Raw genomic sequence first — 12,730 nt, forward strand, 5'->3', positions numbered from 1 at the left:
AAAGGATGGAAGAATGACGGAAGGAAAATGGATGTTTGAGCCTGAAATGAAATATCTGACCATATACACAGCACATCTCACTGGGTGGGACCAGTTCAGCTCAACAAGTATTACTGGGCATCTGCTTTAAGGACAGAAGTGAGGATACAAAGGCAATCACTGCATGATCCTTGACCTCGAGAAGACTATAGTCTAATAGATGGGGCAGACATAAAACTCACTGGACAGAAAATAGTGTGGAATATACCATCATGGGATCAGCTACGGGTCTGGCTAGAATCCCAAGGGACGAGCATTTACTTTTGTCCCGCTGTTCATGGAGGCGTAGATGCTTGGGCAGAAGTCTGAAGGCCCTTCCATGCTGGCAATGCCAACTTGAGTCGCTGCTTTGTTTGAGGGGCTTGATCCCCATTCCTTCAAGCATAGAGTGGTAGCCCTTTCTCTAAGCCAAACTGCTCAGAAGGTTCCAAAGTATCTAGCTGTGTCCACCAAGCAGAGAGGTGCTTCTTAAACTGACCAAGCAGTGACCTAAGGCAGCCCTTGAGACAGTCCCAGGTGCCCCGCCGGCCGTTTTTCCACCCTGGTGTTTTTCTTCGTATAGACACAGCCTATGTCTGGATAAGAACATGCTGTGTCAGACAGTTCTTTTTCACTTCGCCCCTCAAAATGTGCAAACCGACAACCACAGATAGATCCCAGATGCCGTTTTCCTGCACTCACAAACCTTGAAGTGGGCCCTGCCAGCAGGCACACCTGCCAAGGAAAATGCTGTCCTCGAAATGTTCCTGGCATCGTTTTCAAGAGGTGCCGACCAAGTGCTGGAATCGCTGACCTCCCTGAAAGAGAAGCCTGCAGCTGTGGCCTCCGGGGTGAATTCCCCCCATGGGAGGACCCAGTGGAATCAAAACAGACTTTATCCACATCACAGAGAGCTGGCCCATCGCTCATGGCCAGGGAAGTAGTGGTTTCTAGGTGGGACCTTCCCAGAAGGGACGTGACTCAGGCTGGTCCCAGGCCCCTCCTGGAGACCAAACAGACAAGGTGAGGAGCAAAGAGGCATTCGGAGGTCATCTGGTCTAGTCCAGCACTCTTGTCTGGAGGACAGATGTGAGTTACATAAAGTCACCCAGCAGGAGAACATGGTGAACGTTGAACTGTGCCACCGGCTCTCTGGTTGAACCTTCAGTATCCAAATAGCAGATGACTTCCTGCCCATACCTGGAAGGACGGTGGGAAACAGACTCCTCTAGACACTCAGATAAGACTGTCCACGAGGTAGAAGGTTGGGTTGGGGGGCAAGGCATGGGAGCCAAAGGCATCAGTTGTTCCACAAGCAACATCTTCCATATAGGCCTATAGAGATTATGATTAAAAGGTGGCATCTGTTTTTATGTGCCCACCCTACCAACCACCATGCAGGCCTTGCAAACCCAGGGTCATTTGTGGAGAATCTTCAATGCCAGAACCCAGAGTTTACAGTCTACTTAGTTGGCAGTGGGGCCACAGCCGATTTAAAAGGACATTGACATGATAATAAATATGTTTCTGGGAGATTTAAATGCAGGCGTATAGAGGGCAGATGCCAAGGAAGAAGAAGCTAGAACCCAAGAAACAAGCTAGAAAGTTATGATAGTCTTTTAGTTAAGGGATGATGAGATTCTAAACTTGGTCGACACAGTGGGTTTAGAGAGGAGGAATGAATTGAGAGTGGGTAGTGACAACAAATTGAGAGGATAACTGATCGGATATTGATCATAAGGAAAGAAGAAAGTTATGAAGACTTTTGGTCTGGGAAACAGAAGAATGGTGGGACATGGACAGAAACAGGGAGTGCAAGATAGGAAGCTGGAATGGGGATGATGGTGAGTTTAATGGTTGACTTTTGATATTTCTAAATGTGCCCTTAGACCTTTGACCTGGGTCCTAATTCCTTAGACAGTGCTCCAGTGGCCACATAGAGTGATCTACCCCGAATGAACCTTTTGAAGACCCCCAAAACAACCTAAGCTTTGCATGATCTCCCCAGATGGATAAGACTTATTGTCTGGAGCCCATTCCTCTGCAGGCTCCACTACTCAGGGAACAAATGCATGAGTGGATGCTAGCAAGCAGTTGAGGCAACCTGTTAAAACTGATGCTAGTCCTGAATTTTAACCTGCTTCCTGGTAAGATTTTCAGAATTTCAGAACTGCTCAAATTCCTGGCTGGTATACTCTGGGCAAGGTCTGTAGGCAGCATGGGTTTTTGAACGTGTCTTGGTTGTACTTTCTCTGCTTGGTTTGGAAGCCAACTTATCCTTGGTAAGGAGAGATTTCTGACAACAGATCAGCAATTACAGTTTCCAGAAAATGGCTCCAGTAGACCAACCATGAGTTAAGTAAGAAAAAATAACTGCTACTGTTTGAAGTATGTCTAGAGTATGGTTTTAATCCATCACTGTCAGGGTCATATAAAATTCCCGGCTTCTGTAACTCTTTAACTTGAAGTATTACAGGATGTCACATGCTAAATGGAAGCCAAGAGAAGCAAGGTGTTTTGCATGGTTAAATCTTGTAAAGATGCTTTTTAAAGCATATTAATCCATTAGTAATCCATTTGGATTTTAGAATATGGTCATATATTGTTTGGTACAATATGTACTAAACCTGGTCCTAGAAAATTAAGTGGAAATAGAGGTTTAAACAACAGGTAACTGAAAGCAGCTTCTCAAAAATTCCTTCTCATCAATCACCCCCATTCCTGGATTTTAAATAATTTTAGTATATGAAATTTCCATAAAAAGCAGAACACATGTGGGGATCTTTTGGGAGAAGAACAAGGAAGAACTGTTAATTGTAATATTATTTCAGGTTTACCAAAGTTACCCAAGTCAGTACAAGCAACTTTTTACCCTATTTTCCAATAAACCTGTGTTAAATTATGCTAATTTGATACAGGTATAATGTTTACACATTAACAGAAATATTATTTTTTTAGTGTGTTTTCTATGCTTATGTAAATTAATAGAGGTGCTAAACATACATTTATTGAACTTTTTACTGTGCCAAGCTCTGTGTTATTTCCTTAATCCTTACTTGACTTAATCATCAAATTCTCAAATCCTGGTACTGTTATTCTCACTGTCCTATGAAAGGGGCAGGTGACTTTTCCAAGGCTGGGCAGCAGAACAGGGGTCACCACTCAGACCCTGGGATTTCAAAGTTTGTTTCCCTGCAATATCATCATCAGACACTGTAGGTCGGGACCTTCCCAGATTACAGGAAAGGCAGAGGATGGCTGTTTTGAGAGGAGAGTGAAAAAATATTTAGGCAGGATTTTCACACATGTTGAAATGAACTAGGGGTAAGGTGGGGAAAGACAGGAAGTAGATCAGCATTGGCCAGACTCTGCAGTTCCGACTAGCGCGTGGAGGATTCTTCAGAGTGTGACTCCAAGATGGAATCAGCGTGTACCGCCATGTTTCTTGGGACAATGATATTTATCAAGCATAAAGGCCCAAACACAGGTAGCTTGAGGACCTGTTGTGCGAGGCAAGAAGACCCTCCAAGGCAAGGGCTTTGCTTCATTCCATTCTCTGCCCTAGCAGCTGCCTTGGTGGGCCTACGTGAGCTTTCATGTCACTTCGGTATTGGGGATGGCCAACAGCAGGCTTTTCTTAATGGCAGTAAACATTAAAGGTCATTTCTGGGTATTTTAGGTTATTCCTTCCTTGGTTGCAGATGTATTTATAGTACACTTACTATGCACTGGCTGTTGGGGCTATAACTAACAGTGAAGGGTTAGGAAGGCTTTTGGTTCCAGTGCATACAGTTCCAATCATACAGTCAACAAATGAAGGTGTGAACAAGATACAAGTGAGAGACAAGTGCTGTATCGCCAATGATATGAGGTAAAGCAATAGAGACGGACTGGGGATGAGAGTGGCTAATTTGTATTGGGCATCAGGAAAGCTCTTAACGAATATGAAGGCTGGATGGCCACGGGTAGCCACGTGGGTATTGGAGAGCCAGAGGTCCAGGCAAGGGCAATAGCAAATGCCAAATGCTGGTAGGGCACAGCTGAAAAACTAAGGTAGGAGAAGTGTAATGACATGGGTTTAGATTCTGGGTAACCCAGCCCCTTTAAATGGCAACCTTCAATTCTCCAAATTCCACTCCCCCATTCAGCCCTCTTCACTTCCCTCTTCCTTCACCAAGGTGAGAGGGATGTGACCATCTTTCTGGCATAGAGGTATGAATGCTGTTTTTGACATTTGTACCCACTGTTTCTAAAGTTCTTTGAATCTTGTTAGGCCCAAGGTTATCCCGTTTAGCCGCCTCCACCTGCATAGGATATTCATGGTTAGACCATGGAATCTACATAACTGGAAAATTTAAATCTATTTATATTAAAAAAGAAACCACAGGCCTGAAGGTTTTAAAAATAAACATTACTTCCATCCCATTATACAAAAACGCATTTGAGGTGGTCGTCATTTTATTTGGTCCATGGTCTTCCGAGACTTGGGACAATATTATATTTTTTTCTATCTTATGCAAATGTATGCAAATTTTTAAAGCATGCATGCACGTATTACACACTTTATAAATTCGAGTAATAGAAATGTTTGCGTGTATAAATAGATAGAATAGGGAGTATACATTTTGTATAAAATAACCTCTATGGTATTTGTTTACCCTGATTTTTTGATTTATGAGTCGTCATCGCTCACTATAGAAGAAGAAAAATAAATATGCAAAACACTGGTAGACTTTTAATGGGGTTACTTCCCATCTTAGCTCAGTGTTTCTCTATTGAAGCTGACCTTGAAATTGCTTTTTAAATACAAGTCAAAATATGCAAATTCCAGAGTGTCAGAAGGAGTTTCCTGTGTTAGGAGTTCTTTCAAATTCACATTTTTACATCATTTCCATCTTACGTCCCATGGTTTATTTGCTTCTTAATCCATTAGTATCTGCATGTAGGTATATGAGTTTTCTCAAATACCCTAATCCCCCCCTTAGGTTAAAATATCCCTAAACATGCTTTTCTTTTTTCCCTTTCTTTTGCTAAGTTAACTTTTTTCCCCCTTTTTAATGAGCACAAAGCATTTCTTGCCTAGTGGGTTTAATTTTTGTTTTTCAGTATCTACAACACCTAGGTGCTATGTGTCATCTTATTGTTCCCTTCCTCCTGGGATGGAAAGGAGTTGATCCCAGTGTAGCGTATGGCTTCCGTCTAATAAGTTGTGTCGGTCATGTATTTGTAGTCACTCCTCATGTCTGCACTGTCCATTTCATTGGATCCCTAGAAAGTTTCCCCTGCCCCCTCCTCATATTTCTTTAGGGTCTTCTGGAGCCTTTGCCATGTTGGTACGTATATATCACTTCCTCCTTGTTGTGACCAGAAAGACTCACAACCATGAATTTCGCTGAAGTTTATGATTGGTCCCCGATTGCCTCCACTGTCACATTTTGCAGAGAATCCTCTTCTGGAAGCATTCTTACAGTTAGATAAACAAGCAGATATACTGAACTGGTGCATGAATGAATAGGAAATATCCCAATTCCAAAGGATAAATCTATCATACGGTGGAGAGGGTATTCCGGCAAAACATTTGGTTCTGCAGTCGCTTGGAGGATTGGGCCCGTGCTATAATTAATGCCACTAGCAGTAAAAGGACATTAGGGATGTCGCGCATGTTGATTATTTCTTCATTTTGTTTATCCAAGTTTCCCCGCCTTGGAAGCTCCGTGGCCATTGCCAAAGAAAGCCCTGGAGACAGAGCGTTAGCCGCTGTTCCTTGTAAGTGCATCATTACCTCGCTCCAAACAAAGTCTCTCTCTCTCTCTTTTTTTTTTTTTTTTTTTGTCAATAGAGGATGAAAACATTATTGGATTCAGGAGTTCATAGTGGTCCTGTATGCAGCTAGGGACGAGGGGGATAGATTTATGAAATGGACCATTTCAAATGGCATTATCTTCCCACAGTGAGGTACACCTTTCATAAATCATGGGAGAGTGCTCAGAAAATAGAGCATTTGTTATTCCTGCAGTACATTGTATTTGCATCCCCTGTAATAGTAGGAAGAAGAAATTCTCAGATTTCCTTTCCTGTGTTTGAAAAGGCAATTAATCCCCTTAAAGTGAAATTGTAAGAAGAAGAAGAATTGTAATCAAATAAGAGCACTTCGTATAAGTCAAGGATTGTGCTTTTACTACTTTTTTTTTTTTAAATCATGGTGCTTTTTTTTCCTACTTATTTAGGCCTTAATTTAACTTTGGCACTAATTAATTTCTTTGGTTTTATTTCTCACTCTACATTGTGCTGTGTTCTGTAGGAAAAGGTAGATGAATGTGGCTCATCTGGGAAAGCAAGTGGATGGGTGTATTGACTGAGGTTTTCTCTCCCTCTCTCTGCCTTTCCCCGTCTGGCGGCTTGCGGGTAATTATTCTTTCATATCCCTACGTCCAAATTATGTACGATTGTGTTTCTAACATGGAGGCTTCCTCTTTTCCTAGTAGCCTGGATGTGATTTGCATAGAGAAGCAAAGTAAACTCTTCTTTATGTGTCCTTGATATGGTGAAACTACCTGGTAATAGTCAATTTCCCATAAAATATTAGGCTTCTTAAATAAATGTAGCTATTTCCATCACTGCCAGCCCATCTTAAAGAATTATCTTTCGGCAGGAAGGGGTTGAAAGGGAAGAAGCTCCAGCATAGCCTACCCTCCCAGGTACCTTTGACACCCTGCAGAATAGCCTGGGGACGAGTGGTGAATATTTATAACAATAGTTTGAAAATAAGCCTATTTCCCTAAATTAATAATAATAATAACAGAGGCAAAATTGACCTCTGTATCTTTGGGGCAGTGGTGGTAGGGGAGAAGGAAGGAATTTATGAAAGTCTGCCAAAATACATTATTTCAGAGGGTTGACTAAAAAGTTACAATTTAAAGGTAGCACCATCTAAAAAGTTAAGATGTGTTTTTTCACACATGTGGCATGGGAAGATAAAATCGAATCGAATGAATACTTAGGAGGACCTTGAACTTGACTCACTGTGAGCTTGATGGTCATCACAGGACATGAGACGGGGGATATTTTGAGACATCACTATGCAGGAACACTTGAACTAGAAGTTGACAAATCTATTCATGCACTTCTCTCTGGTTGCCTGGAAGGGATTATTCCCAAACCCCATAGCTGAAGTTCTAGGTCATTACTAGCTCTGTAGAAGATGTATTTTGTCTGTCTCTCTTCTGCCTGCCTATCTCCTCCTCTCACTCAAGGAAATAAGATATTCATTTGCAAGTGTATAATAGAACAGTCTTGCATTTGTACCGGACTGACCTTGGATTGAAGGCTGCCTTTATTTTTCCTTACCTCTCCTGCTTCCACTTCCTGTTTTATAGAATGAGGGCAATGATGGGAAGCATTCCAAATTTCTATAAAGATTTAGCTCAATAATGAATCAAGGTGGCAACAAAGGGTAGGTGCTTAAAACAGTTACCGTTTATTGAGTGCTTTCTATATGACATACATTTAGTTTTACACTTTATAGATAACCTCTTCCTTTTTCTCTTTAATTACAAAAAGATCCTATGAGATAGGCATTATTGTGCCCATTTTCTAGATGAGGAGACAAAAGTGCACTAAACTTGTAAAAAGCAACCTTACAACCAAAAACCTTAGTCTCTCTGGCATCAAAAATTATACTCCTACTCATTAATATTCATATCCTGGAAATGCAAGTCCATCACCCCAAGCCAGATAACCTCTCTAGGACCGGAGAACTCCTAGAGGGAGAAACAAGGAAGACCCAGGTACATGAACTTGCACAGCAACTGAGTTACTAGAACTTCTAAGCCATGAGTTTCATCAGAGCTTCCCAGCTCTTGGTACTTCTGCCACATCACCATTGGATCAACCATGGAAAACAAACAAAAGCAGAGGGAGGTGGCTTCACTCGGCATGGCCCTGTCAATGCTTCTAACACAGCTGGGAAAGTCAAGAATAGTGTGAGACACCTGAAAAGCAGTGGGGTGTTCTGTTGTGGGGACTGTCAAGCTTTACTGCAGCTCCTTCCAGATTCCACCACATGTACTATTAATACTTGGTGGGCTAAAGGGCTCCTTAATGGCCGGAAAGAATTAGTGTAGCTTCTGAAAGTGTGGTAGGTGGCCCCTGAGAAGAGGCTCCAGGTGTGAGGAACCCAGCGTGCCTGTTACCCAAGGCCTATTGTCAAAGGGTCTCTTTCCAGGTACTTAGCCAGATGTTTAAAAGCTCATCAAGAAAAGGAGATTTGATGACAAACAAACAAAAGAACACACAAAACAGGGGCATATCGATTTCTGAGAATTCCTCCTGAGTTTTCCTTTGCTGTAGTACTGTCAACTTGTGATGAGATTGTTGTTGAGTTTGGATTGATTTTTGTCTTTCAAGACTCAGCACAAAACATTCCATCCTTCTGGGCAATCTCTTCTACCCTCCCTCCCCAGGTAGAGTTGACCTTCAGAATGGAGACTTTCCTTTAACAGCGTCTAGTTTTTGAGCCTCAATCACACTGAATTGAAATTATTTCTTGTCTGTTTCATATACTAGACTGTGAACTCCTTGAAGACAGGAACTATCTTATCATATCTTCACAGTGTTCAGGACATGTTTGTTACATCAGTGAACAGAGTCAAATTATAAACAGGTGACACAGGACAATTATAAACAGGAGCACAGATCACAATATTCTACCTAGAACATCTTCTCTGACAAAAATGGGTGGTCAAGATACATTATCATCTATGTTTGTCTTGCTGTAACAAGTTGTAGTCTTGAGTTTTGGAAGCATCCACATAAGTGCTCTGAATTCAGTGACTCTTTCCCACTTTGGAACTAACTGCTTGTGTAGAGTTTCAAGTACAGGGGGATTGCAAGTCACAATATCTGGGAAGGCCAATGAGACACACTCTAGGACTTAACTGCTGCTTGTGAAACTGGCGCCTGAGCATGGCCCTGCAGGGGAAGGTGGAGAGATGCCTTGACATGCCCACACAGCTGTTTCCCTGACAATTCAGCTGGATCCAAAACACAGGAGGGATGTTCTGATTGAAAAAGCTTTGCCTGAATATCTGGAACAACTCAAAAAAGAAGTATTAACAGTACCAATTCTTTCAGTGTCCGTGGAATAGCGAGGCTTCCCCAGGTTAGTTCTAATTTTTAAAGGATGGCATCCACAGATGGACATCTTTTGGGACAAAGACACAATTTGAATGGAGCAATTTGAATATGTGTCATCTGGTTGATTTTCTTAAATGTAGAGCCTCAAACTTCAGAATAAGACGGCTACTTGTCTTTATAGTTGTGAAATTCGTCCTTTGCTAAATTTCAATGCATCTGAAGTTTCCATATCAAAATGATCAAATTCAGGTTTGAAAGTCTATAACTTAACTAAAAGTTTGGGGTTTTTTTAAATCAATTTTTAAAAAATCTCTTTTGGTGACATTGTTGCTTTTTATATATCCTGCTATTCCTCCCCAAATAGCCTGGCCATACGGTTTCCCCCAGTTTCATTTTGGTGTGTTCACTGTTTGATCTGACTACTAGTTTTATTTCTAAATATTTTTTTTCTAAGTTGGCATCTTTTTTTTTTGACCCTCCTTGCATGCTACCTCTCTCTCCTCCCTCCACTGTCTTAATACACCTTTGACTTGTTTCATTCATTGCTTTCCAAAATCCTGAAAATTCTTTTTCTTTAGGGCTCTTTTTAATATGTGAATTACATTCTTGGTAGACAGAAGCTGTCTTTAATTAATATGGGCTGAGCATGGGGAAATTTTATCTCACAGTCATTGGACATGGGGCCAGTCCTGGCTCTTACTTTAACTTCCCTTGTGACTTTGAATATGTCATTTCATCTCATTATGTATTAATTTTCTCATCTGTTCCCTTCAGGCTAATTAATACCTGTCCCACCTTCCCTCACAGGCTTGTTGGGCAACTCAAAGGAGCAACCACACCGCACAGCGCTTCTAAATTAAGCTGTCCTCTAGAAACATACCATGATCTCGCTGACTCTCACCTAAGGTGGTTTTTCAAGAAATTCTTCAGATTAATTTTACTTCCCTCCCTCCCCCAACCCCCACCAAGAATGTCAAGAATGTCAGCCTATTTTCTCTTTTGGTATTTGAAGAGAGGATCAAGAAGTTTCTAGATGGACAGAAAATGGCCAAACCAGTCTTTGGGCTTATTTACTTACACACAGTGTAAATTTCAGTGTTCAGCCCACAAGAGGTAGTTTCTCTCTGTCTGTCTGTCTCTCTCTCTCTCTCTTTCTTGGTGTACAGGAGATTATATACAACAATTACATGTCTCTACTCTGCAGACATGTTGCAGGCCTGGAATACTGGCTGGTGCATTTGTTTATCAGAGTGTTGATCAGAGTTGGGGGGCCACATGGATGAAGAGGTCCACAAAACATGGCAGTGGGCCCCAGAGGGCTCCAGCATAAAGCCAGATGCAGATGTAAGAACTGCAGTGTCAAGCACAGGGAGTGTCACACAATGACTGCCTCGAAGTTAGTAGGATCATTTTCCTTCTTAGAAGATTCAGGTGAAGTAAAGCTTTAAGAATCAGCATGGCACGCGGGCACTCAGTGGATTGCAAAGAGTGAGTTTCTCTTCCCTCAGTCCCATCTCTGCCTCCATAAAGGAATAAGTGAAAAAAGAAAGATTCTTTAAAAAGTCTCACTGCTCAGTAAATCCCTGTGAAAAAAAGAAGGGGGGGGGGGGATGCACATTAGTCTTCCATTAAAAATAGATCAAAAAAGTACCCAAAAGAAAAACCCCCACAACAATGAAATAAATTAGGATGATACAACTGGAGGCCTGCAAATGAGTTTGCTAAATGTTATATTTTCTCAAGCCACTTAGATTTTTAACTTCCTGTTTCTGCCCGAAGCAATAAAGGCAGGAATACTGTCATTAGCTTCAAAACCATTTCTTCTTCTTTTTTTTTAGCTCCTAGCTGCATTTGTTATTTTTCTCTTTCCCCCCTCAGCTGTAGCCCTGCATTTATTACAGCGCAGGTGCATCTTGCTTTCGAGTGTTAACTGAGATGAAAGGAGTAAGGAAACGCGTTCTCTTCTGCTTGCAGGAGAGTGGAGATGAATCCAGTGAACGGTGAACGCAGAGTCGGGTGGGAGCCTTTGGGCTGGAGAGCCTTTCCTCTGATGAGCTGTCTGGTCTGTGAGGGCTTTTTGGGATGGCTCCCCAATAATGCTGGAGTGTCTGTTCCCTCCACGGTCTGTGATCAGATAACCCCTGACCATAATACGCCAGAGGATAATCCCTTGCATCGTTCAATAAAGTAATTGCTTTGTCCCCTCACTTAGCCCCTTAAGAAGAGCCAAAAAGAATGTGCCACTGAGATGCTATTTATAACAATTTTCACCTCTTGCCTCTGGGGCCTAAATTGGAAACCTAATTTTAGATCCATAAAAGCCAAAAAATGTGTAGGAGAAGCCCCAAAATAAAATATTCCAGGGCAGCTCATAAACGTCCTTCGAACAGGTTAAAGTTGATTTACCTGACTGTGGATATTTAATTATGTCATTGAAAAAACACCAGTAATTAAATCATTATTTCATAGATGTTAGGTGCAAGGACATTCTAGAGGAAGTCAAAGGCAGAGGGAGGAAGGATGGGACGATGGCAGCCGAAGGGCTGCTGGAGAGGAGTGAGCGCAGGCTGTGCAATTAGACAGAGTTCAAATCCATCTGTGCCGCCGGATCATCTAGCCTCACTCGCCTCTCGGAACCTTAATTTGCTCAAAATGAGGGCAATAATGCCTGCCTCCGTGGTTTCTAGTGAAACTTAGAAATGCAGATGTCGCTCAGCACCTTGCATGTAGTAGGTTGGTCCGTATACAGTTGCAGTTGTACCTGTTGTGTGTTTATTGTTACTGTTCAGGACACCTGTCACTGTCCCACCAAAGAACTGCCTGTCTCCCTTTCAGAATTTTCCCCAAGCATCTTCATGATGTTGTGTAGAGTGCTCTCACCCAACAGATCTCAGAATATGTGTCTTTTCTGAGTGGCCAGACTGAAAAATGCAGTCTTTTATGAGTGAGCCGAAAGTCCGTCTCTCTCATGGAATTTTGTTTTTGAAAACCTCCCATTTCCTGGAAGGCCTCAGCCCCCTAAGATAGCTCTGCTAACTGATCTATAGATGCCCATGACAGCTCTGCTTCATGCCTGCTGCGTCCTGATCCCTCTAGATGCATTACAGTTCCGCTCTTTTGAACAGCACAAACCTTGAGGGTTCACACTGAGGGAGAGGTTCCAGCACCTACTTATCAGAGAGCTACTTTGGGGGCCAGTAGCTTGGGGGCCAGTAGCAGGCAGCTTTTGGCCCCAGTGACCTTCCCTCTCAGTGCTAGTCCCATGGCTGTGTTATTAATACCTAACATGACAAAAGGGACTTTTGCAGATGTAATTAAGGTAACTAATCAGCTGACTTTAGGATAGGGAGAGTATCACAAGAGCCCTTCAAAGCAGAGGAGGAAGGCAGATAAGGGAATGAGTGAGATGCCACAGAGAGGACTCAGAGAGATAGCAGGCATGAAGGACTTGGCGTACTGTTGCTGGCTTTGAAGATGCAGGGGTATGTGGCAAGAAATAGGGGCAGCCTCCAGAAGCTCAGAACTAACTCTGGCTGACAGTCAGGAGGAAATGAGGATGTCAGTCCTACAGCCACGT

The 12,730-nt window shown here is 42.3% G+C and overlaps 1 protein-coding gene across 2 annotated transcripts in view; it reads left to right on the plus strand.

Annotated features, from left to right (window-relative positions):
- WWOX (WW domain containing oxidoreductase) overlaps positions 1-12,730 on the plus strand; it is a 915,638-nt gene that overhangs the window by 665,205 nt on the left and 237,703 nt on the right. Inside the window, exon 9 of one of the 2 annotated variants that reach the window (XM_012749330.3) lies at positions 5,712-5,784. The exons of the other annotated variant lie outside the window; for it this stretch is intronic. Within the exon in view, the coding sequence (XP_012604784.1) occupies positions 5,712-5,784 (73 nt within the window). The remainder of the gene's footprint in view (positions 1-5,711; positions 5,785-12,730) is intronic. 2 annotated transcript variants of the gene reach the window in all.

Source organism: Microcebus murinus, chromosome 20, assembly GCF_040939455.1.
Source record: "Microcebus murinus isolate Inina chromosome 20, M.murinus_Inina_mat1.0, whole genome shotgun sequence".
Lineage (NCBI taxonomy): Eukaryota > Metazoa > Chordata > Mammalia > Primates > Cheirogaleidae > Microcebus > Microcebus murinus.